The sequence below is a fragment of the Pecten maximus genome, chromosome 17, assembly GCF_902652985.1.
Source record: "Pecten maximus chromosome 17, xPecMax1.1, whole genome shotgun sequence".
NCBI lineage: Eukaryota > Metazoa > Mollusca > Bivalvia > Pectinida > Pectinidae > Pecten > Pecten maximus.
The window spans coordinates 25,447,631-25,472,564 of NC_047031.1; the positions used below are offsets into that span (position 1 = coordinate 25,447,631).

Consider the following 24,934-nt stretch of genomic DNA (forward strand, 5'->3'; position numbering starts at 1 on the left):
TTAAGAAATGTAATGCAAACCATGACCCACAATATTACCAATAGCTTTGTGCCACAGCGCTATATAAGACATTTCGGGAGAACATCCATTGGGTTCGGGAGATTTGTCCTCGCCCAGACGAGATGTACGCTGTAATTGAGCTCTCGTCTCCTGTTGCTCGCCCAGACGAGATGTACGCTGTAATTGAGCTCTCGTCTCCTGTTGCTCGCCCAGACGAGATGTACGCTGTAATTGAGTTCTCGTCTCCTGTTGCTCGCCCTGACGAGATGTACGCTGTAATTTAGCTCTAGTCTCCTGTTGCTCGCCCAGATGAGATGTACGCTGTAATTGAGCTCTCGTCTCCTGTTGCTCGCCCAGACGAGATGTACGCTGTAATTTAGCTCTAGTCTCCTGTTGCCCGCCATGACGAGATGTACGCTGTGATTGAGCCCTAGTCTCCTGTTGCTGAAATACGATCTCGTTAAGTGCATTAACAGAATCAAAAATCGGAGACAAGGGGTCGGCTAGGGAATAGGGACATTATCAACGAGACAGTCTGTTTCGTCATGAAATACACGTGGAGTTGTCTATGATTGATAGAATAGAAGGTGATAGCACTTTACTGCTATCACAGAATCACAGTCTTAGTGTCGTTAAAAGCTTGGGTTAGCATGTTTTATGAAACTTGGTTGTCATTTCTTTAAGAGGAATGGTTATATCTCCATGTATGTTCACATAAGAAACATCTGACGGTCATCTCAAAGTTTATAGAAACAGTAGAATAAATTGTTGAACGGTCCAGGTTTCCAAAATCATGTATTCTTAGACACGATTTGAAGTTATCTGGTTTGGTTTGTTTTTGTTTAAAGTCCTATTAACAGCCAGGGTCATTTAAGGACGTGCCAGGTTTTGGAGGTGGAGGAAAGCCGGAGTACCCGAAGAAAAACCACCGTTATCTGTGTTCCAGCGTTTGTCAAATGGTTCGAATTGCGGTTTCTTATTGTATTGATTCCAGTCCTTCGTTCTGTATGTTATATTGTTCAATTTGGTAGTAAGAGTGACCGACGTATCGGGGAGAGAGGTCAGCAAGGTCAGGGCAGAATTGCATTGAATGTTTTTTATTACCGTTTTATATAATACAAAGACATAACAAACAAGTGAGTGGTTAGGACATGTTTTGCTGGAGTCTTTGAGAAACTTTATGTAACAAGTGCCTTCTCTATGCAGCCATCAGGAGAAGTTTCCATTCTGCTTATCTGTGATTGGAGTATTTAACAGGTTTGTATTTGTTTTTGTTTTGTTTGTTTGTTTGTCTGTATATAAAGAAAATTGATTTAACACTTATAATTGTTACAAAATAGGAAAAGCACAATGTTAAAAAATATAATATAGAGTTTCTTTTACTTCCGATAAACAATAACTATCTATAGTATTATATGAGTAAATGTATATGACGCATTACGGGTACTTACTAAAATAATTCATAAAAAAACTGACAATGAATAAGCTTCAATGATGCAAATTAACTTCCGACAAACCTAATAAGGATTACGAAATTTATCGTGATCTTACATATACTCATCCGGAAATATTCCGAAATGTGATCACTGGCGTTATGTCTAACCACTCGAGGTGTTCCGAATGGGATGAATACCAGACATAGCGTCGACATTAAACATGGCTTCCGGATGTTTACGCGGGTAAGGTCGCGTGGTCGTGTGGTCACCCACAGTTCCTCGAAATATGTTATACCCCGGGGGTAGCAGATACACTCTCGATAGGTAGGTATTAAATGATAAACAAGTGAATTATAGCTCAGACCGTTACTGACAGCCGAAGAGTATAACAGTTTCTCCGTCAAAGCTGTGACTTTCCCGTTGAATTAATTATATAACTCTTTATCAGCTGGTGTGTTTAAAAAGACTGATTTACAGGCAAAGGCGAGTAAATTAGAGAATTTACTAAACAGAAGCAGTCTGATATTTCATCGGATTATTTACAAAGGAATATTATTATTGTTAAATTATATTGACTAATCTACACATTGCCAAAAAATGTGAGAATTTGGTTTCAGAACACTTGGAAATAATCGAGACACCAGACCCCGTTAACACGTGCAAAGAAGTGATTTAGTCTCTAAAACTTGTTCAGACCTATAGAACTTGTTCAAACTATAGAACTTGTTCAAAACTATTAAGACTTGTTTAGATCTATTTAGACGGACAGAACTTGTTTAGACCTAAAGAACTTGTTCAGATCAATACAATACCATCATGCTCGGAGTATTCCCTCGTCTCCTGTGCGTTTCCCTAGTGTTGCTTGCTGTGTTTGGACATGTATCAGAGACAGTACCTGTCTGGAATACAGGTAAGATTTCTATATATTTGTGTTTATAAATATCAACTTTTATCTTATTTACAGCGGTTGCAAAACTACTCTTTAACATATACATATCAATCATTATTGTTGGCCCGGATGGAAACACGCAGGGACTTTGGTAAGAGAGAACCACCGTTCACGTGGTCGGACAGGCGATCGAAATATCGATCGGGGAATCGAAATCTGGTAACACATGTTGCATCCCACCAACCGACATTTTGTTTTATTTTCAAAGGATGCCATGATGACGTTAGAATTCTATCTCTGAAAATAGATCGTAAAGAATCTGACAAACAGTAATTTTTCAGTTGATTACTTAGGCCTTTTTAGCTAGTTACTTATCATTTTTAGTCAGACGAGGCCAGACATGACGATTGCTATCAAGTCTGACGTCCTTCTAGTTTCGCACGTTAACATTTGGTTTGGTTAAATCCCTGAAATCGGATACACATGGAATGGACCATACTGGTAGGGCGTAAGAACTGTGCCTGCTGTTCCCATTGCATGCTCGTTAGAGGCGACTAAATTTAGGATATCATTCTCTTCTGACTTACCACTTTTTTCTTCCTGATGTCTCCCCTGACACTGCCTCACAATTTAACTTTAGTTGTGCGTTCGTCCCTTTGAGGAAGGATTTGGGTTCTGTCCCCTGGCCGAGACTGCTACTCCTGCTTAGCGCTCAGCATTTTGGGAGTTCGACAACTGTTTTAGTTCCGGACTATCACAAGGAGACAACACGAACATACCGCAGGCTCCTAAAACACTACATACGCACTCACCACACGTATGCATGTCGCACGCACGGGAGGCCGTCCTTAAATGACATTAGCTGTTAATAGGACGTTAAACAAAATAAACCAAACCAAACAACTGTTTTGCACGTTGTCGGTATAATGTGACCGAATGGAGTATTCTGCTGAGTGTCTTTGGAAGTATGCTTCAGTGAGGTGGCACTATAAAGTCGGCATCAGTTCCGCGCTTGAACAAGGAGACAAACACGAACATACTGCAGACTCCCAAAAACATACGCATGCATCTCGCATACAGAGGAGGCCGTCTTTAAAAGACCAAAGCTGTTGATAGGACGCTAGACAATACTAAACCAAACAAAATGATATATCTATGTGACGTCACATTTTCACCATAGTGAAGTGAAGGTAACATAATTAATTAAGACGTCATGCCACGTGATAATCACGGACCGTATATTTAGCCGTTTGATGGATGACCCATGTTAAACACAATTTCCGGGGACTTTCTGTCGTTATATCGCGACCTCAGATGGCCGCGGAGGAATGCGGAAGTTGTGATGTGTCGCGTCCTACTTGGAATATTCTACTTAAAATATCACGTGAATAAATATAGGTGTATAGGTGACCAAACACGTGTTACAGTTCGGCGGGAATTCTACTGAGAGTGGTTTAGGAAGAATCTCTTGTGTTGGAATCACAACTAATGGGCGCGCTTTCCATTTAGCGGGCAACATCGGTGCTTCCGACGTCGCCATCAAACGGCCCAAACGTATACAGTTACGTATGTCTTTGGCGACGTTGTAGTGGGAGCTGCCCTGCAGGTAGGGCGTAAGAATTGTACCTGCTGCCCCCATTGCATGATCGTAAGAGGCGACTAAATTTGGGATCTTATCTTTTCTCTTTCTTAACAACTTTCTTCTTCCTAATGTCTCCCTTGACAATGCCTTACTTTTGGGCCTTTAGTTGAGCGTTCGCTACTGTGAGGAAGGCTTTGGGTTCTGTCCCCTAGCCGGGACTTACCAGAGTCTTTAAAATGGTAGTTGCCACTCCTGCTTAGCGCTCAGCATATTTGGAGTGGGACGACTGGTTCGCCCGTTGTCAGTATAATGTGACCGGTTTGGGTGTGCTGCTGGGTGTCTTCGGCAGTATGCTTCAGTGAGGTAGCACTATAAATCGGCAAAATATCCGGCCTATCACAAGGAGACTTAACACGAACATACCGCAGCCTCCCAAAACACACATACGCACTCAACACACGCATGCATGTCGCACGGACGGGAGGCCGTCCTTAAATGACCTTAGCTGTTAAAAGGACGTTAAAAAAATAAACCAAACCAAACCAAATGTAGTGGGAAATAGCGTTGTCATACTGGAAGGACGGCTCCTTTTCCGGCAACGTGATTAAGTGGCAACGTCAGTACATATGCGCACCTAAATGGCATGCATTGTTTAAAAACCTTTTCAACTTTGTCCTTACATTTTACAATCTCCATTATTATAAGACAAAATTCTTTCTTTTTCTCAAATAAACTATCCAAAAATATTATTTTTTTAAAATATTATATCAATTAAAGGGGGAAATGTAATCGTTTTTAGCTCACCTGGACCGAAGGTCCGGTGAGCTTATGCCATGGTGCGGCGTCCGTCGTCCGTCCGTCCGTCCGTCCGTCAACATTTGCTTCAAATCGCTACTAGTCAAAAAGTTATGAATGGATTTTGACCAAATTTGGCCAGAAACATCCTTGGCAGAATGGGAACAGATTTTGCATAAATGGTGACTCTGACCCCCGAGGGGCCATAGGGGCGGGGCCCAATAGGGGAAATAGAGGTAATTCCTTTAAATCGCTAATAGTCATAAAGTTATGAATGGATTTGAACCCAATTTGGTCAGAAACATCCTTGGGGAAAGGGGAACAGATTTTGCATAAATGGTGGCTCTGGCCCCCGAGGGGCCAAAGGGGCGGGGCCCAATAGGGGAAATAGAGGTAATTCCTTTAAATCGCTACTTGTCATAAAGTTATGAATGGATTTGAACCCAATTTGATCAGAAACATCCTTGGGGGAAGGGGAACAGATTTTGCATAAATGGTGACTCTGACCCCCAAGGGCCGGAGGGGCGGGGCCGAATAGGGGAAATTGAGGCAATTCATTTAAATCGCTACTGGTCATAAAGTTATGAATGGATTTGAACCCAATTTAGTCAGAAACATCCTTGGGGGAAGGGGAACAGATTTTGCATAAATGGTGACTCTGATCCCCAAGTGGCCAAAGGGGAGGGGCCCAATAAGGGAAATTGAGGCAATTCCTTTAAATCGCTACTTGTCATAAAGTTTTGAATGGATTTGATCCCAATTTGGTCAGAAACATCCTTGGGGAAGGGAAACAGATTTTGCATAAATGGTGACTTTGACCCCCATGGTGCCAAAGGGGTGGGGCTCAATAGGGGAAATAGATGTAATTCCTTTAAATCACTACTAGTCATAACGTTATGAATGCATGTCGTAAACTTAGAGCAGTTAGGATCCCCACACTATAACCATATATAGCATTGTTTGATGTTGACAAACAAAACAAATTGAACATGAACGTTATTTTGACATTTGGTCAAATCAAACCAGGTGAGCGATACAGGCCCCATGGGCCTCTTGTTTATTTAAAAATATGATATAGATGACCATAACTAAGTAAGTTCTTATTTCATACGAGATTTTTTTTCTTTATTTCACTGAACCTCTGGTGAGATTGAATGAGACATCACGACGCGTTTCATAAAATTTATATGTGAAATAGGGAGGTTTGAGATAGTTTGTGATTTCACGGACAACTGGTTCTATAAACAACCGTGTTCTCTTTGTTTTATCTTCAGCGACATCAAATTTCATGTGTGGCACCAGACACAAAAATAACCCAAACACAATTTAAATACCGAACCAAGCAAACAATACGCCGATGTAATCAAAAGGCAACATCAGAAATTTATCAAAATGGAGGACAGTTCTGTCGCGGCCTTGTGGATGTTGTCAGTGATGTAATCGGCCATTTATATTACGCGTTACGTTTCTAAAACGGTTGAGAAGGAATCGCTAATTTGAGAGAAGCCTGAGGATTCTAAATGTCATGTCCATGCAGAGTTCAATGTCATACTGATTACTGCTACGTGTGCTAACAATACTTTGGACATCATGACATTGATGAAATGGCTCCCGGTCAATAGTTCGAGCGTTTCTGACGACCAGAACTGACCGGGCTGACGTACGAAGGGCGCCAATCTACAGATGTAATCTTGGCGTTTGGTGTGGTCAAACGGGTACAGGTGTATGGACGGAATGACCTCTCTGACGTACGTCACTGGCCGTGACATCAGACATATTGAAGGAGATGTCGGTATAGGTTATAACGATCGGTACTTTACTGCATAATTTAGAAAGTTTAGTTCATCATATTGCTGGTACATGTCTTAGTAGTATTTGGTGTTGTTCTTGTTATTCTTTTCTTATTGTACATGCTTCTTTGTTTTTTTTCTTTTTGTTCTCTTTCTTACTTACTTCCTTTCTTTCTTTCTTTCTTTCTTTCTTTCTTTCTTTCTGTTACAAATGTATTTTTCTTATATGACAAACAGCGTATTATATCCGTTTCCATTACATATCATACCATATCATAATAAAATCGGCAGTTATACAGCCAACCCAGTTTTTAAGCCATCTTTACATATCCTTGCCACTTGTCATAATCAAACGTTCAAATAAGCATGCTCTACGACGTAATCAGTTTACGTGCGGAACTCTTCAGGATAATGAGTTCAGGATTAGTCAGTTTACTTTAATGACGGACAGCAACTATACCCGTCCAGTCTAACCTATATGTCTGTCTATAGTCTATACTTTGTCTGTCTAAAGTCTATACTTTATCTGTCTGTAGCCTGTACTTTGTCTGTCTATAGCCTATACTTTGTCTGTCTGTAGCCTATACTTTGTCTGTCTATAACCTATACTTTGTCTGTCTGTAGCCTATACTTTGTCTGTCTATAACCTATACTTTGTCTGTCTATAACCTATACTTTGTCTGTCTGTAGCCTATACTTTGTCTGTCTATAACCTATACTTTGTCTGTCTATAGCCAATACTTTGTCTGTCTATAGCCTATACTTTGTCTGTCTGTAGCCTATACTTTGTCTGTCTGTAGCCTATACTTTGTCTGTCTATAGTCTATACTTTGTCTGTCTGTAGCCTATACTTTGTCTGTCTGTAGCCTATACTGTGTCTGTCTATAGTCTATACTTTGTCTGTCTATAGCCTATACTTTGTCTGTCTATAGCCTATACTTTGTCTGTCTATAACCTATACTTTGTCTGTCTATAGCCTATACTTTGTCTGTCTATAACCTATACTTTGTCTGTCTATAACCTATACTTTGTCTGTCTATAACCTATACTTTGTCTGTCTGTAGCCTATACTTTGTCTGTCTATAGCCTATACTTTGTCTGTCTATAACCTATACTTTGTCTGTCTATAACCTATACTTTGTCTGTCTATAGTCTATACTTTGTCCGTCTATAGTCTATACTTTGTCTGTCTATAGTCTATACTTTGTCTGTCTATAACCTATACTTTGTCTGTCTATAACCTATACTGTGTCTGTCTATAGCCTATACTTTGTCTGTCTATAGCCTATACTTTGTCTGTCTATAACCTATACTTTGTCTGTCTATAGCCTATACTGTGTCTGTCTATAACCTATACTTTGTCTGTCTGTAGCCTATACTTTGTCTGTCTATAACCTATACTTTGTCTGTCTATAACCTATACTTTGTCTGTCTATAACCTATACTTTGTCTGTCTTTAACCTATACTTTGTCTGTCTATAGCCTGTACTTTGTCTGTCTGTAGCCTATACTTTGTCTGTCTATAACCTATACTTTGTCTGTCTGTAGCCTATATTTGTCTGTCTATAGCCTATACTTTGTCTGTCTGTAGCCTATATTTGTCTGTCTATAGCCTATACTTTGTCTGTCTATAACCTATACTTTGTCTGTCTATAACCTATACTTTGTCTGTCTATAGTCTATACTTTGTATGTCTATAACCTATACTTTGTCTATCTATAGCCTATACTTTGTCTGTCTATAACCTATACTTTGTCTGTCTGTAGCCTATACTTTGTCTGTCTATAACCTATACTCTGTCTGTCTATAGCCTATACTGTTTCTGTCCGTAGGTTCCGACAGTAACTACACACCCGTCCAGCCTACCCGGATGAACTCCAGTCTGATCTACAGATGGTTAATCAGACTGATGAGCCGTAAAGACCTCTACTCGTGGATCGTAAGTACCAGTCGCCCCGTTATGAAGTTTTATCTCATTAAATTCGTTCCAAACGGAAAACATTTCATTTGTTTTAAATATAACCTATCCCTATAGCTCCGTTTTTTCAACTTCATATCCTTTGACCAGGCTGAAACGGACTATTCCCTCCTTTGAAGGGCGAGTCATGATATTAGCTGTTCCATACTTCAGCTATCTAAAGGTCTCTGACTATTTTTTGGTTCTGACACCAACCGACCAGTTTCCCGCCGTGTTATCCTCTAACATTGTTGGAGTAGGCTGTTCATATGCAGACGTAAAAAAACCCTTCAAAGCTAAGAAGCCAAAATGTTGGACTTAAGAGATGTGTTTGCTTATCTGAATCAAGTTTTAGTTCTTATCAAACGGGGGAAAACTTTTCCTTTTAAACAAAACTATACAAATTAAGTTATAAAAATGCGATAGCGGTATATAATGATGTGATTTCCATGTGACAAGGTCAAAACCATCAGGTCAAGCGATGATATAACAATTTTCGGTGTTCTGAACAACGGTGTCTCGTTTGAAACATCTACCTCTCCTTCAAATTGACCAGGGGGACGCGATAATGGGGTTCTACAACTCTGTGCTTTCTCACTTGAGGACAACTAGGTATAAAAAACAAAATGAGATTTAGATATAGAAAACAAAATTATATTTAGGTATAGAGCCGAAATGAATTAAACTGCACCATACCGCTGTTTCTTCCTCCAATGATTCGTTATTGAAGGATGCTTAGGGTGGGGCGCAAGAATTTTAATTCTCTGTGAAACTTAGTAGGGCTTGTTACGATCAAATGTATTAATGGTTCTTTAAGCAGTATTTTGATTCTTCTTTTTAATTTCAATATTTGATGCATTTTGAAACAAGGATCTTTTGAATCCGACAAACGCATATTGTTCCCTCCCACTATGATCTTGTTTAGGATAAGACTTGTCGAGCACTAAATGGCTAGTAAAACCAAAGTTATTCTTTGAAGTTTATTAATTTGACTAAAATGTAAAGTTTTGAGAAACTTAAGAGCTGCTTAAATGAGTAGTTTACGTACACAGTCGGTATGGGGTAAAGATAACATATCGAATACATAATCAGATAATGAAGGAATTATTAAGTTGATAGCACGTGACCGCTGACGATATTGACATGCCATAAACGGGGAATGTTCTGATCAAACGTCACTGACCGGCAGAGTTTGTAGATGTACAACGCAATTCTCCAAAATGTTCTAGGTCGACTGGATGTTTGTAAACAGTGTGTGATATTAACGCCCAGGGCAAGTGTTTATAACACTTAGAATCATTAACCGTGCCACCACATGGCCATAGACCTGACCCCAGATTAACCACTCTCAAGGCAGCATTTCTGCATAAATTATTTAAAATTTCGTTGAAATAAACATACAGGTCAACCCCCAGCAGTTATATGTTTATGTTGTAAACTTTCACGATAAATATGGTACTAAGTTTCATGGCCATATTTGGCAATAATATTCGATCCACTTTATATCTGCATATAGTTTAAAGAAATATTTTCCCGGCATGATATCAAGACAATAAGATAACCAATTCCATGCTCATCAACAGTCTAGAAATATCAGTAACACAGCAAAAAAAGTTGTCGAGATTAAAGAAGAAATATAGGAAAGTCAGTTCTTGATCCAAATTTGAATGTTGTAGTTACCTTTCTGTTTCGGTGAAAGAATAACCTATTGTTGCCAGCACTACTGGCGAACCAACAACTTACTTTGACTCATTGACATTTGACATTTTGAATTAAGGCAACGAATACCTCCTTAACAAGTCATGGGCGGGTCACGGTTGTTTACCATTGTCAATTCCTCCCGGGGCAAGGACAATGTTATTTACAAACAAATCTTCTCGGGGTAATAGACACATACCAATTGAATAAACAAACACATTTTGATCTGTGACGAAAAACAGACCTCCTGTGGTACCCCTGTATCAGGAAATTGTGAAAACGTTTGAAACTCACAGAGCAAGTCAACAGAAATATAACCACGTGATACTTTGAATAATCTGTATGGTTAGATTAAAATAAAAGACTTGACTAAATTTACCTGCTTTTGCCTGCAAACACTCATTTTATTTTGCAGAATTTCCACGTCCATCCACACTTGTTACCAAAGACCACCGTGAAAACAGGTATGTGTTTATGACGTAGCAGAGCCCTGTCTAATAAAATTACATGTATCATTATCATCCCTGAAAACAGGCACCTTTCCCATCGATTAGTAATCCGTATGTATGTTAATGGGGCCAGCCAATGATAATTTTCGTTAAGGTTCTGAGTCGGGTCCCTGATTATTTTCTACCTCGGGAGTTTTTGATTGACCAACCAACTTTCGATCATCGATAAAACTAAGGTAAAACCAACTTCCGGTTATCGATAGAAATAAGGTAAAACCAACTTCCGATATCGATAAAGACAAGGTTAAAGTTTTAGTTTGTTAATCTCTAACGTCAAATAAAAGGACTTGTTTATAATCTGATACAAGTCGTGTGAAGTAAGGCGGCATCACGTCGGAGTCTGGCTCGAAACGAAATATGTGCTGTAATAATGATACTTCTAGGAAAACTTAGATTTTTGTGCATGTACCATCATGAAGGGCAGTTTATTAAGATGCAAATTTCCATTGCAGACACGACAACGCCGGCAGTGCCATTATCTGACAACGAACTGCAAATTCAGCGAGATACTGATGAATTTGGCACCGTGCCAATTGTAGGACCAAGGGCTTCTTCCAGTTCCGGTAACGAGGCCCAGGATGCACCCACTAGCCCTGCACTGATCGTTGTAAGAGATGTAGAAGATGCCACTACGTCACATCCGGTCACACTGTTGTCGACCGCCAGTATAGTGAACAATGGTATTCCGATGATAATATTATCTGGTAACAAGGATGTCGACAGGATCGGCGACAACTCTCAAACGACGTCGACTGATGATTCGTCTACGCCACAGATGATCAGGGATACATTCGATGACATGCCTGTAGCCGGAGGCACGATGAGTCCTTCAGACAAGGGAGATAACACCGCACCGGTTCCAATTATTGTAAATCCGGGCGGAAATACAGATGACGATTCTAATTCAAACAGCGACTCGACGAATGATCCGGACTCGTCTTTAACCATAGTTCGGGATAAGGAAGGGGATTCGGATATCCAGAGTAATAACGACACTCCTTCTTCATCTTCATCATCATCAACATCGCAGTCATCGACCTCGACGTCTGGTTCTACGTCATCATCTGGTTTGCTCATTCTGAACCCGGCAGATTTATTGAACCAGGGATTTAACCTCGGTTAGTGAAGATTGACCGTGCGTGTCATGTTGTCGATAGAAAGTATGACTCGCAGGTGAAAACAATACATTTCAAAATCACAAAGTTACCTATATGCATAATGTATATAGCATGACGTCATTTATGTAGCGCCTGGCTCACGTTGACTGGAATCCCTGGTTAACATCGATTCGTAATGACTTCTGTGATGTATCCCGGGTTTGGCGATGATCTTATGGCGGTACACGACTTCCTTGGGATATTTTTATCTGACAATTGACGTGGTTTGACTTTATGAAGAAGCCGCCTTGGTAGATTTGACTAGCTAATGTTACGCCTTGAAGGAACACATGATTGACATGTAATAAACGGTAACACGGTTAAACAGCAATCCAAAAACAAACACGTCAAACTTTGGCGTGTCCAGATTAACGGATCTATTCTGACGTCCTCCAATATCGTGTTGGCATGGTATGGCAGTAATTTCTTCGTGTTTCTTCAACAAATTGGATGCTTGGCCATTTTCGTTTATCGCGATCCAAACAGTTGGACGGGTTGGACCAGACTTGTTCGTCGATGAAATGAGGACGGACCTGGTGATATTTTGTTGTTTTCAGACGAGCTTTGACAAATACTTTCAAGGCCCCTGCATGACCATCTACAGGTCCGTCGAGATATATGCCTGAAATTTAACATTTAAAAACAGACGAACCGGTTTGTCAGACCTTGTCTGACATTTGCAAGTACAGAAGAGGAACGCCTGGTTGTCTCCCTTAGTTGACAGAATGAACACTTAATGACGGGTGACACAAGGTTAATATATACGTATAATATATCATCCTCTGACGTGTAGGTATTGTTACGTGCCTTAAATTGTCATATATGAAGAATTGTGACTGAGGATTTGGAAAGGCCGACAAATGTTCCTCAGGCAGTATACTGAGTAGTCTCCCTTGTTTGTCTGTCATACGGGTATATATTTACATTCGAATGACGACGCCACGATGTCAATATACTGGAAAGAAGTGCGATCAAAATGACTATATGACGTCTGAAGTTGTTGCCCTGGAGACATCAACATCCTAATGCCAAAATGGCTGTTCCATCTAAAGGATTGATCAGTTTAACAGCACATGCTGCAGGACTTATCAATATACGTAATGGATTGCTTTACTATGTTTTTATAGTCGTTATAAATGACAGTGTGCTCGCGATCAGACTCTCATTTACTACTAAAGTACTGGGGCAAGGCAGTTCAATGTGTTCAGGGGAAGAACATTGCTTAGAGTAATGGCATGTACAGTGTATATGATTGCCTGTGGGTATATAATACAAATCGATACGGGTATATTTGGTATTTTTCAGTTTTTGACATGACTGCTATGTTGTTTTGTGGATAAATTACATTTTGTTTTTCGTAAGAGCTCTTACGATATGATCTATCGTGACGTTACAAAATTGAAAATGAAATCACGTCATATGCTTACAGATAATATTATGACACCGCAATGAAAATTATCTTATTTCAAGTCGGAAAAGTCGTTTATACAAAAATTGAGAAGAAGTTATATAAACTTTTATTACATTTTTTACCAGAGAAATTATCAGCTGGATAAAAACTTATAAAAAACCTCATCACTGTGATGATATAACTCGTGTTCAATCAGAACAGAGCTTTCTATTCACTGCATTGAAATCCGCCTGTTTTTCGGTTCAAGTGCAAATGAAGCGAATGTAGAATAAGCGGTTATTTTGCTGTACTCCTGCAATAAACGTCACGGTTTTTGCAGGCCATTGAAAATGGCGTCTTCAAAGTTGTCAAGTGTAACGTCACAAGGAAACGGCGTCACAGATTTTGCATTTTGGACGCATATATTTTTTTCTCGTCTTAAAATATGACATAAAAAGAAAAACTGAATGGTTTCCCGTTAAATATAAGATATATTTCGCTATATCGATATTCTGTCATACTGGTGAAATATAGATCTATGCTACAATTTGTATATTGGTCGGGAAACCATTCAATATGCTCTATATATCAACTACTCTTGTTGGTTCAGAAGGAAGCGCGACAGGGATCTTATATAATCAGTGTGGGAGAAAGTATATGTCGCCATTTTATTGACGATGGCGACGTCAATTGTACATTTTAATATTTAGTCGGGAACCGTCGGCGTACATTTTTACTTATATAGTTTACGGAAAGTTCCGACGGTTCCCGAATGGTGTGTATTGTGATTATCAGTATTGAAATATTAATATTATCATTTACTTTGATGATATTTTTATGTTGTACATATATAATTACACAGAATGTAGTGCTCAAAATTCAAAAGTAGATTGCGAGAAATTGAATTAGAAACTATGATTGCGGACCTCATGCAATTTATAAACAATGGTCTATAATGGATTTACTATAAATAGTTTAAATGAAAATTCTTCGCTGTACGGAACCCAGTACGAGTCCTCTGAATCTCGACTTAGTTTGATCTGTTCAGTTAGAATCACCGGCAGCTTACGTAAACAACAGATTTCTTTTACGGAAAGTGCCGGCGGTTCCCGAGTGATGGTCCGTTGGGATTTCCGCACTTCTATTAAATATATCTATCGTAACAATACTAGAAACATTTTGATAGTTTCTGATAATAGTGTTCCCTTGTAAATAGTAATTGTCAGGAAAATACCATACGACTTCAGATGTCCGGAAGTAAATCTTAATGATCGTATTGGTCTATCAATGTTGTATATAATTTGTATAATTTATTTTTTGTTTATAATAAAATAATTCACAGTTACTTTTGTTGATTTATAAGCCAACCGTCATACATGTAAGATGGAGGAACATTAAAATGGTCTTTCAGCGGTGTACATGTAGTCCGTCTGGCAATGAAAAACAATATCACCGGGACAACCCATGCCAGTCAAGCATGTTGATCAAATTGGCTCTTAAATGGCTGCTGGTTGTTATGGTAACGACTGTGGATCCGTTCAAATAATAAGCAACAGGAAGACTGGAATCTATTTCATGTTTATTGATCACTTACATGATGACGTCACAATAAAATCTGGTTAAAATATAAGCAATACTTTTCACTCATACTATATATCTTAATAACAATTAATCTGTCACCACAGGGAATATGTGTTACCATAGAGAACACATGTTACTATGTTAAAAACGTTACTAAATAGAACAGATGTTACCAAGGGAATATTTGTTACCACAAAGAACACATGTTACTATGTTGAAAACACGTTACTATGTTGAAAACATGTTACTACATAGAACGCACGTTACTTAATTGAACAGATGTTACTACATAGAACATGTTTTACCACATAGAAAACCTGTTGGTACATAGAGCATGTGTTACTACACAGAACACATGTTACTACATAAAACCTGTGTTACTACATAGAAGACGTGTTACTATAAACAGATATTACTTTATAGAACATGTGTTACTACATAGAACATGGTTATACAATCATGTTACTATATAGAACACCTCTTGGTACATAGAGCATGTGTTACTACATAGAACATGGTTGTACAATCATGTTACTATATAGAACACCTCTTGGTACATAGAGCATGTGTTACTACATAGAACATGGTTGTACAATCATGTTACTATATAGAACACCTCTTGGTACATAGAGCATGTGTTACTACATAGAACATGGTTGTACAATCATGTTACTATATAGAATACCTCTTGGTACATAGAGCATGTGTTACTACATAGAACATGGTTGTACAATCATGTTACTATATAGAATACCTCTTGGTACATAGAACATGTGTTACCAAACTTAAACATCAGGTGCAAAATATTGGTGAATGGCAAACATCACAGAATTTTGGTTTCAATTCATCAAGGGAATACGACGACATGTTTAGATTCTGTTACAGGGAAATACAATGTATAATTTCTGTAAAACAGTCGGGTACAATGAAATGTTTAATATCTGCAATTAAGAAATAAGATGACTGATATAAACACTCTATACAATGTGATCGGTGATATAAAACACAACAGAAGGTTTCAGTGAAATATCTCACTAAACTAGGGTATATAGTACCTAACAATTACAGTATGGCAACATCTGTGGAAACGTCGAAAATTACATTTACCACTGAGGAATATTTACCTGTTAATACAATGAATCTACAAATGTACCTGTCGACAGCAGGTAGATATAGCCTTGGTAAGGACATTCTATTTATAGTACCCGCTTGTAAACATTTTCAGTAAAGCAGCTGTTGGCAACATTCTATAAATAATACATTTACCTGTTGGAAGCATTTTCCTGTCTAATTTGGGAAAGTTTACCTGCGATTGTTTTATAGTTTTTTTTAAATAATCAAAATAGAGTGCAACATTTACGATAAAAATGCAAAAATAATTCAATATCATTTCATTTATAAAATTGTGAAATGCAAGCAGAAACCCCACAGAGTGCCGTCTGATACTCATGGCCCATTACATTATACTACTCTACACTTAAACGTAGGGCAGAATAGTCCAATCAGCCGTGGGTATCTCAAGATGACGACAGAGTCATCAAGTCAAACATGATCATTCTAATCAGAATGTAACAATTTAAAATGTAAACAAACATGACAACACAATGAATGGAACATGATATTGTAATGCTGCACCAACTAATACTATTTGTTGGAAGACACATAACACCCTTCCATCCCTCCAATATCCTATCGTTAACAAAAAACCTTTATTTTGGAAAGATCCATTAATATCAATAGGGGTAATATTTATCAGCAGTTCACATTAACCTCACACCAGAAATATAGTATTGAATACTGACAATAGTTAACTACCTTCCTCATTAAATCACCACCTAGTTAAAGAGTCACTAGACTAGATTACTTCCCTTAGTACCATTTATCTCCACCAGGTGGCACTCCTTAATACTAAGACGGGAGAGGGTCACCCTCTTGGTCAGGATCCTGGCCAAAAAAGCCCTCACTGGTTTAGCTGATTTATGAATCATTCCATTTTTATGATGATTACAGGTGAGATGAAGCGTCAATATTGTTAAGGAAGCAAACAGTGTGGTAAAGATATTGAGAAGATAATTTCAAATAAAATGGCTATTTACATGTACTGTCACAGTATCTAATAGTGGATCTCAGGAAGTGGAGATAAGAAAAAACAAAATCTACGATAGGCAACGGATTCTAACTAAGGCGTACACTAATGGGCGCTTCATGTCAATGTACATGTTGGATCCTATGAATAATCGTCCTTATCAATATATCTAGGACACCATTGTATTACCCTCACTCATCAACAATCACCGAGAAAATCTTTTATCAACACGCTAAAGCACATGAATTACCTCCCCTCTACCAAGTATAGCTTGAAGTAACATTGATTACCTCCCCTTACCAAGTTTATAGTATACCTTAAAGAAAATTATTTAATATCAATAAATGTCATTAGATCTAGTAGTTTAACATTTGATAGTCTGTCATAGATAAAAATAATCTGACTAAATTATAAAGAATTGATGATAATTGTTTTGTCACACGGTAATGTAGATTCCTCAATAAGATTAAATAGTAGATCTGAGACATCAACATATAATATCGTAAGTTATCAAAATAAATTTATAATTTCTTGTTCAGTGAAGTGTAACGATAAATTTTCTATCCACTGTATACTTTATATATATATACACACCTCACACACAAATAATTACATACCTTTATCTCAACACAGAATGGCACACAACACAAAAAATATCACACCTGACCTGTGACTTATCATAGGGCCAGATTTCTTACAAGGAAAATAAAACTATGCATGATGTCTTTATATACATACATTATGTTCATATTCACACAAACTGACTTCATTGAAGTCTCTGGTTTGAATACGTACAACTTTGGGCTGAATATGTTCTACCCTGGGTTGAATACATTCAACCCTTGGTTGAAGGAGAACAGCTCTAGGTAGAGGTTAAATACATGCAACCCTGAGTTGAATATGTACAACTCTGGGTTGAATACATTCAATACTAGGTTGAATGTCTACAACACAGGGTTGAATACATTCAACCCTGAATTAAATACATTCAACCTTGGATTGAATACATACAATTCTAGGTTGAATATCTACAACCCTGGGTACTGGGTTGAATACATTCAACCCTGAACTAAATACATCCAACCTTGGGTATATGTACAACTCTGGGTTGAATATGTACAACTCTTGGTTGAATACATTCAACCCTGAATTAAATTCATTCAACCTTGGGTTGAATACATACAATTCTAGGTTGAATATCTACAACCCTGGGTTGAATACATTCAACCCTGAACTAAATACATTTAACCTTGGGTTGAATACATACAATTCTAGGTTGAATATGTACAACTCTGGGTTGAATATGTACAACTCTTGGTTGAATACATACAACACTGAGTCTTATACCTCAGCATAAAATGGAACGTTATCAATCCTCACACTTCTGACCACAACACTTCATAGGAATTGATGAAAATCTAGAATGATGTAATAAGAGTATTTTCCATCTGACAATCATATCATATCAGCAAGGGACTCCATTGAGGAAGACATTCATATTTTGCCTAATTACCATATTTATCCACAAATAAGCCCCTGCCAACTGCAAAATCTGACATTTTAAAATGATGACTTAAAAGTGGTCCACAAAATAGCCCTCTCAAATCTCTAATACTAAACCTCTACTCTAAGGGAGGGGCGTATTTGAGGATAAATATGGAGTTACAATATTAAATCTAGAAAATTGGTTTACCAGGAAAAAAAGTGACAGCAATGTCCAACTATATTTAAATATATAAAAATAATTCTTTGGCAATATTTAGATGGACTTACATACAGTATCACTGTTTATAAATATAACATATCTAAGGTTTGTCCAGCTTCATGGCAAGCAAAGATACTCACATATCATATTATAATAACAAATAATTGGTTAAAAGTGTAGCTTAAATGATAGGGCAACAAAATATACATAAAAAGAATCTATAGGTTTACAAGATATTTTGTAGCACTTAATTTCAAACAAATCCGTCCTCATGTTCACGGTACATTGCGTTTTGGATATAAATCCTTGTCAGCTATTACAATGTAGATTGTGTTCAGCAGTATCTGTGCATGTCTTCATGTTTTTATGAGACCGTATTTTCTACAGAAATCGGTCCTGATGTTCACAGACCGTGATTTCTATAGAAATTGCTCCTGATGTTCACAGACCGTAATTTCTATAGAAATTGCTCCTGATGTTCACAGACCGTAATTTCTATAGAAATTGCTCCTGATGTTCACAGACCGTAATTTCTATAGAAATCGGTCCTAATGTTCACAGACCTTTTCTCTATAGAAATTGCTCCTGATGTTCACAGACCGTAATTTCTATAGAAATTTGTCCTAATGTTCACAGACCCGTTTTTTCTATAGATATGTGCCTGACGTTCACAGACTGTAATTTCTATAGAAATCAGTCCTGATTCATATTCCGTTACCATGATTAAGTGTACAAAGAAACATGATAGCAACTGAAGACAAAGTGACGAAGGTTTTGATGTTAAAATGTTGTACTTGCGTAGAAACAAATCACAGTGTAACAGTAGTGACCTTGTAAATGTTATAATGAATTAAAACGAGATTATATAAATTACAATAACTGATAAGATTTCACAAAATTATCAACATTATATACAGATAATAACTAGATAAACTTGCTGTAGTGTTTCACTGCTGGGAAGTTCAACATTCATCCTACAATGTCCGTTTTCCTTTTGTTTCTGTTCTTTCTTTCTTTCTGTTCCTTTTTCTCCTGTTGTCTTTTTTTGCCTCTGAGCCCAGATTTCTTTGTACTCTGTGTATCTAAGCTGAAGAAAATCACAGATATTTACTTCACTCACATTTACTTACATTTCATAAGATTTTGATAATTCTGCAGGTTTTGATTAAATAATACTTTGCAACATCAATTGAAAAATGGCACAAGAGGCTTGTATCACTAACCTGTTATCTAATCAACTCAAATATTTCTACATTTACCAGATTGTACATAAACACTTAATTATATTATAAGGTTTAAAACTAGAAAATGTCTGTAAGACACATAAATGCCCCCACTTGACACCTCAAATCACAGTTTGGTGAAGATCCCATCAGCAGTTCCGGAGATTTTCTAGTTACATTGCACTGGGACGGGACAGGACACGATGTGGCGTGATGCCACAGACATTGGTAACACTATTCTTTTGTTCGACTCATAATTGAATGGGCATAACTAGGGATCCAGTCAACTGACAAGTTAAGTTTGATCAACATCCTTCTACTTTACAAAAAAAAGTGATAACTAACTTCAAATGTAATCATCCAAGATGACTGTCTGCCATTTTGTTGACCCGATTAAACTCATAATCAAAGTGCACAACTAGCGACCAAGGTACTGATTAAGTTTTAAAAAGTTCCATCCAATACTTCCATTTGATGATGATGGGCTAAAAACCTCAAGCATGAAATCTTTGCTCTAAATTTGCTTTAAAATTTCTTAAATTATGAAATAGCAGTTTAAAAGAAAGAGTCAAACAGTGAAAATAATATCACACTTGATGATAACTTTCTTGTTATTCTCGAAAAGAAAAAGTTTTCTAAAACAATTTTGTTTTTATTGGGCCCACTTTTCCCCACCCCAACCCGGTCACATCCTTCCTTCATACAAAGTTTGATCTCCTTTGCTCAATAATGCTCTGGACCAAATTTCAACAACATCCATTCAGGCATTCAGGACTAGTAGCAATTTGAAAGATTTCCCTCAATTTCCCCGATTGGGACCCGCCCCTCCCACCCAAAGTGAGCCACACCCTCCGTTAATAAAACATTTGATCTCCTTTGCCCAATAATGTCCAGAACAAATTTCACCAAAATCTATTCATGCGTTCAGGACAAGTAGGGATTTAAAAGAAATGTTGACAAATGATGGACAACGGACGCTGCACCATGGCATAAGCTCATATATATATATCAAAATTATCACCAAAGTATTTGAGCATGAGTACGACCTCATGAATACGGACACTGGTCTCACAGATCAGAAGATGAATGAACAAATCTGGAATATTATCCTTCCGTTGAGACAGCTTTGTGGGATTCTCTTGGCAGTGAATACAACATCAATCCTAAACTATCCCTAATGGAGAACAAAACATAGTTTGTGGTCGATTTCCTGTTTCTGAGGATTAACTTACAGTGGAATTTAAACTCAGCATTGACCTGTGCAGGGTCAAGGGCTTGTGGGGGTCAAAGGTGCAGGGTCAGAGGTCGTCGTGGAAGCTTGTGGTGAGTGCTTTGTTAATTTATCATCAAACCTTCAAAAGAATACAGAAACATTACAGAGGTCCACAACATCATAACAGCACAGTAACTTACAAGGCCAATACATCAGGTGTATGGTATATATATGTACAGTAGGGCCTCAAAAGTCATATATCCAATCGTTCAATTCTCAACAACTCCCCTGTCCCCCACATACTATAGATTGTTGTTGAATTTCATGGGGTAATACTGTAAATGTAGAAATTTACACTATTTAAGCAGAGTCCTTTTGATCGCGAAAGTTTCCACGGGTAATATCTGGATATCAATGTGACTAATTTCGAACTACAAACAAAGAAGGATCAATTGCAAAAATTAACCTGACTTTATAGTTTACTTATCGAAATCGTAAAATTGACCCCCTGCCAAAATTACCACATTTACAGTATCCAGTAATTATTTCAGTTAAAATAATCAAGTTTGTGCGCATTAAATGCAACACTGCCTAAACATTCTGAAGTTAACAGTAAGTAAATAGTTCTATAAATCTGTTTGTATATCCTACATACTGTATAACATGAAACATCCGTTGTGTATAAACGTTCATTGTGTATAAACGTTCATTGTGTACAACGTTCATTGTGTATAAACGTTCATTGTGTATAAACGTTCATTGTGTAAAAACTTTTGTTGTGCATAAATGTCCACTGTGTATAAACTTTTGTTGTTTTTCTGTTGTTTTGAATCGCAAAAACAAATACAAACTCGTCTTAGTGACTGAATTAAGCAACTACCTCTCATATGTGACCATACTTTCCCTCCCAAAGCTATTTACTGTTATACTAGTTACCTAAACCTGGATTAAGAGACCACCTGTCATACGAGACCTTTTTCATGGGCTCCCATGGAAGGTCACATATGACAGGTTTAAATTTGACTCTACAATGAATATTGTTGTAGATCTTATTGTAATATTATTGTTGCATGGGCTTACCACGAAAGTTTGTACCCACAAAATAGTTTTAAATCTCCAAACCATGAATAAAATACACACAAATATTTCATGTTATACAGTATATCTGTTAATCATTGTGTATCAGCAGGGTATTTATTTTTTATTTTTCCAATATATTTAATAATACTGGATATAGCAAAATTACCACCCCCCTCCCCACCCCCAAACTTATATATTACCACTACCATTTGAACAGTAACAATTTTGCCTGTTATCATGAAATCACAGATCTGGACACCTGTATGAACACACCTGAGTGGTTTGGATATGTAGCGTTCTACTGTACACAGTATTAAAACTTAACAGAAATGTCATTGTCTTGTGAGTTATAAATGAAATCTTGTTTGTATCAACTATTCTCAATGTTATAAGCCCACACTATAATGATGTTACCATTTATAATGTTGTTCATGGTTGGATCATACAGACTCAGTGGTGTAATAATTTCTATGAGAAAGAGTCCATTCAATTTAATAAAAGTAAGATTGATTTATAAAAATTAACATAAAAATATTTTTGATGTTCTGTTTTCAGGGCGATTCATTTGTACACTTATATCAAACCTACTTTTGTACATGGTCAGGGACGTAGATATATTCCATAGGGACCAGGCTGGCCAGCTCCTGTAGGGACCTGACAAACCGCAGCTTGGAGCTGAACTTGGAACTGAAACATAAACGTTAAGTTTATCTCTACTTGTTTGTTTGTTGGGTTTATCATCCTGTGAACAGCTACGGTCATTTTGAGGCAAGGTCTGAGGGCAGTCTTGTAGTAGCTGGTGACTACCTCACTGAACAACATGTAAGAGTCTTGTCACATGCCATACTGAGCAATAAGGGCAAAGTGTTCTGAATTTTGGGATGGGGCCTTTTAAATTTATTAGGGAAGAAATTACTAAACTGAGAAGGAAATTTTCAGAAGAAAATTGCAAATTTTGTGAATTTAACTTAAATATGAAATAATTTCAATTAGGAATGGGACTCATAATCAGTCTCCAAATGCTCCCAGAAAAAGCCCTGATAGTGTACTACATTTGGACATACATGAAGGAATTTAAGGAGAGAAGTGATATTGTTATAATCATATTGATAAATGAACACCAAAATAATGTTTTTAGGATTTTAATTTGATAAACAAAAGTGATCCTGGTAATTGTGGACTGTTTTGAGTATTAAATATATATATATATTATTTTTTTCTTCAAATATTTTCTCTCTCAAATCTGGTTGTACAGTGTTACAAAGTTTACCTTATGAACGGTCTGGTCATGATAACAATGGTTTTCAGCCACAGTGTTGGGTGGACGAGTAGTAGACCCTTTAGATTCTTCCGTAGTCTACAAACAGGAAACAAGTAACTCACTGATTTGCTGCTGAGGATTTTATTTTCTGTTTGATTTGCTGGTACATGTAAGAATTTTATTTTCTGTTTGATTTGCTGGTAAGAATTTCATTTTCTGTTTTGTCAATTTGATTTGCTGCTGAGAATTTAATTGTATGTTTTGATTTGCTGGTAAGAATTTAATTTTCTGTTTTAACTCTTAAATATATGTATCCTATAAATGTTAAATGTCGTATTCATGGATTTAAAACAACCAACAACAAAACAATAATAGACTGTTGTAAATTTAATAACATTACAGAAAGATACACATTCCAGGCTATTACCAAACGTTTAAACTTCCTATTTTTATCTTTAAATTCAGAGTGAATAGATAATTAATTGCATCCCAAACAGATTTTATTCTACTCTGCCTTTAAGCTAGTTTTTAGCTGTATAGACACTTTCAGCGTTGAAGACACTGTCGGTGGTGTAGAAATCTTACCATACTGATTTCATAATGTCTAATTTCTATCCATACTGATTTCACATGGAAACTTTTCCCTGTATGAGATTTTATCAAACGCTTTCTTATTATATAGTTTATCATGAATTTTTCAGAATAAAAAGTCTTCCTACCTTCTGTCTATCATCTGGTAACATTTCTTTAACCAGCTGAAGCTTGGCATCTGTCTGCGTGGTGTCGCGCCGTGGAAGTACACGATCATGTAGTCCTCGGCGACCAGGCGTTCTAATGTACTGACAACGTACCTGTAATATGAGACACCTATCACTTAACACCAATCATTACTCTCAGATTATATCACTAGAACCAACTACCAAGAGTTTATGAAACTCATAACCCAATCTCCCGATTTGATGAAAATAAGATTTCTATGTCAAAGTCTGAAAAAAATTAAAGATTCAACTGCAAATTTATATTGTATCCCAATTGTTAACTAGAACTTTCATGAAAATTTTCAGCGTTTTTTCACAACTAATGAATCAAAAGATTGATAAGAAGGGACATAACTCTCCACATTAACAAGAGGCCCAATGGGCCTGATCGCATGGCTCTACAGCAAATTTGAAGTTGATTGAGGTCATTTCTACAGATACTATGCTGATTACCACTTTATTCTAATATCAGTGTAAGCTAAGTTTTTTTATGTCAATAAATTTTTGTAGTCCTTCATTCCAGCATACTATTGGCCTAATATAAGGTCTTGGTGACACTTGGCTATTGTATAATCATTGTTTAAAGATTTTAGCCTATTTGACCAATGTGACTTGAATGTAGGTCAAGGTCATTCATTTGAACAAACTTGGTAGCCCTTCACCCTAGCATGCTATCAAGTCCCTGGTCTCTTGGTTATTGAGAAGAGTTTGTTTGAAGATTATAGCCTATTTGACCATTGCCATGTTGAATGAAGGTGAAGGTCATTCATTTGAACAAACTTGGTAGTCCTTCACTCCAGGATGCTACAGGCCTAATATCAAGT

General features: G+C 37.2%; 3 protein-coding genes across 5 annotated transcripts in view; 1 reads left to right on the top strand and 2 right to left on the bottom strand.

The window, feature by feature from the left end:
* Positions 1 to 2,254, bottom strand: LOC117315257 (antigen LPMC-61-like). Its single transcript, XM_033869404.1, has 2 exons — positions 2,249 to 2,254; positions 1 to 444 (listed from the first exon to the last, which is right to left on the bottom strand). The coding sequence occupies exons 1-2, from the start codon at positions 2,252 to 2,254 to the stop codon at positions 1 to 3; spliced, it is 450 nt and encodes a 149-aa protein (XP_033725295.1).
* On the top strand, positions 1,775 to 12,620 carry LOC117315718 (putative protein TPRXL). Its single transcript, XM_033870071.1, has 4 exons — positions 1,775 to 2,346; positions 8,325 to 8,431; positions 10,563 to 10,611; positions 11,109 to 12,620. Exons 1-4 carry the CDS (start codon positions 2,253 to 2,255, stop codon positions 11,777 to 11,779), a joined length of 921 nt encoding a protein of 306 aa, XP_033725962.1. The 5' UTR covers positions 1,775 to 2,252; the 3' UTR covers positions 11,780 to 12,620.
* A 2,145-nt stretch (positions 12,621 to 14,765) lies between these two features.
* Positions 14,766 to 24,934, bottom strand: part of LOC117315717 — a 70,810-nt gene continuing 60,641 nt past the window's right edge. Inside the window, exons 16-21 of one of the 3 annotated variants that reach the window (XR_004529750.1) lie at positions 24,072 to 24,203; positions 23,362 to 23,448; positions 22,680 to 22,778; positions 21,031 to 21,150; positions 15,539 to 19,662; positions 14,766 to 15,469 (exon numbers count right to left, since the gene is read on the bottom strand). Coding sequence is in view for 2 of the 3 variants with exons in the window: in XM_033870070.1 (XP_033725961.1) it covers positions 21,066 to 21,150; positions 22,680 to 22,778; positions 23,362 to 23,448; positions 24,072 to 24,203 (403 nt within the window). In the remaining variant the exon portion in view is untranslated. Of the gene's footprint in view, positions 19,663 to 21,030; positions 21,151 to 22,679; positions 22,779 to 23,361; positions 23,449 to 24,071; positions 24,204 to 24,934 lie in introns of all 3 variants that reach the window. The other 2 variants (XM_033870070.1, XM_033870069.1) reach the window with 2 other exon arrangements.